Source organism: Triticum dicoccoides, unplaced genomic scaffold (genome assembly GCF_002162155.2).
Source record: "Triticum dicoccoides isolate Atlit2015 ecotype Zavitan unplaced genomic scaffold, WEW_v2.0 scaffold88796, whole genome shotgun sequence".
Classification (NCBI taxonomy): Eukaryota; Viridiplantae; Streptophyta; class Magnoliopsida; order Poales; family Poaceae; genus Triticum; species Triticum dicoccoides.
In genome coordinates this window covers 1-1,233 of record NW_021307844.1, presented here as the reverse complement: position 1 = coordinate 1,233, position 1,233 = coordinate 1, and the positions used below count along the sequence as shown (strand labels likewise).

General features: G+C 57.4%; 1 protein-coding gene across 1 annotated transcript; it reads right to left on the bottom strand.

Moving 5' to 3' along the window:
* Window positions 1-46: 46 nt before the first annotated feature.
* Window positions 47-1,047, bottom strand: LOC119348333 (4-hydroxyphenylacetaldehyde oxime monooxygenase-like; the record flags this gene model as incomplete). The annotated part of the gene is made up of 1 exon (XM_037616514.1): window positions 47-1,047. A coding segment is annotated over exon 1 (984 nt), but the record flags the coding sequence as incomplete, so codon positions are not given.
* Window positions 1,048-1,233: the final 186 nt, after the last annotated feature.

Here is a 1,233-nt window from a genome sequence, read left to right as displayed (position 1 = left end):
ATATATATATATATATATATATATATATATATATACACACACACACATTGATCTGTACCAGAATATATAGAGTACATCCAACTGAATTGCGTACCAGGATGATGGCCTTGACGTGATCCTTGGTGAAGCGCACTGTGCTATGCTGCTCCTTCCACAGGCCGATGAGGACATCGACGAGGTCCCCGCCGTTGTCTGGCTTGGGGCGTGCCGGGTCCAGGTGCTGCTCAATAATAAGCTCGAAGAAGGCGTCCAGCTCCTTGAAGACCCTCTCGCGGCGGCCCAAGAGGCCTGTTAGGCGGTCCACGAGACGGCCGCCGGTGCCGGGGAAGAAGTCCTCGGCAGAGAAGCTGGCCATCATGTCCATGGCCTCGTCCAGCACCTCCTGGAAGCGCCCCTTGTGCGGGAACTGGTCAGCCCCGTATACGCTGCCGAACGCTACCGTGCCGATGATGCCGTCCGTGAGGCCAAAGATGTGCTCGTTCAAGGCCACCGGTTTGCCGCCCAGGCGGCTCAGGTTGCTCACAAGTTTGGCAACCTGCTGCTCCCGTGCATACGCGGCAGCCCTGACGCGGCGCATGCTGAGGAGCTCCACCATGAAGAGCTTCCGCATCTCGCGCCAGTACACGCCATAAGGCGCGAACAACAGGTTCTTGCGGTCGTAACTCAGCCGTTTGGGTCCTGGGGACGCCGGCCGGCTGCAGCAATCTACGTCGTGCGTCTTCATCACCGCCTTCGCAGTCTCCGCCGAAGACACAACCACCGTCCTCACCGTGCCCAGCCACAGCAGCATCACTGGCCCGTGCCGCCGAGCTAGCTCCCGCAGGCTCCGGTGCGGAAGCCCGCCCACCTGGTGCAGGTTGCCCAGGACTGGCAACATCGCCGGGCCCGGTGGGAGTTTGTGCTTGAGCCCTTGCTTGGCCTTGGACGAGGACGAGTTCCTCGCAATAACAACAAGGAAAACTACGGTGAGGAGGGCCAGGAGGAGCTGCCATTGCCGTTCTTGGCCAAGGGAGAGGAGGAGCATCGCCATCTCCTTCTTGGTCACCTTTTTGCCTGTTTGTGCTTCCAATATACGCACGGCCATGCCCCTATTTATAGCCAACCTGGAACGCCAGCTCACACGTGTTTTTACCACCCCCCCCCCCCTCTGCATCTGATTTCCTTCCTGCATAAATTACGATTTACATATTTTGGGAAAACAAAGGAGTGCAATGTGGTTTACTAATATCTCAT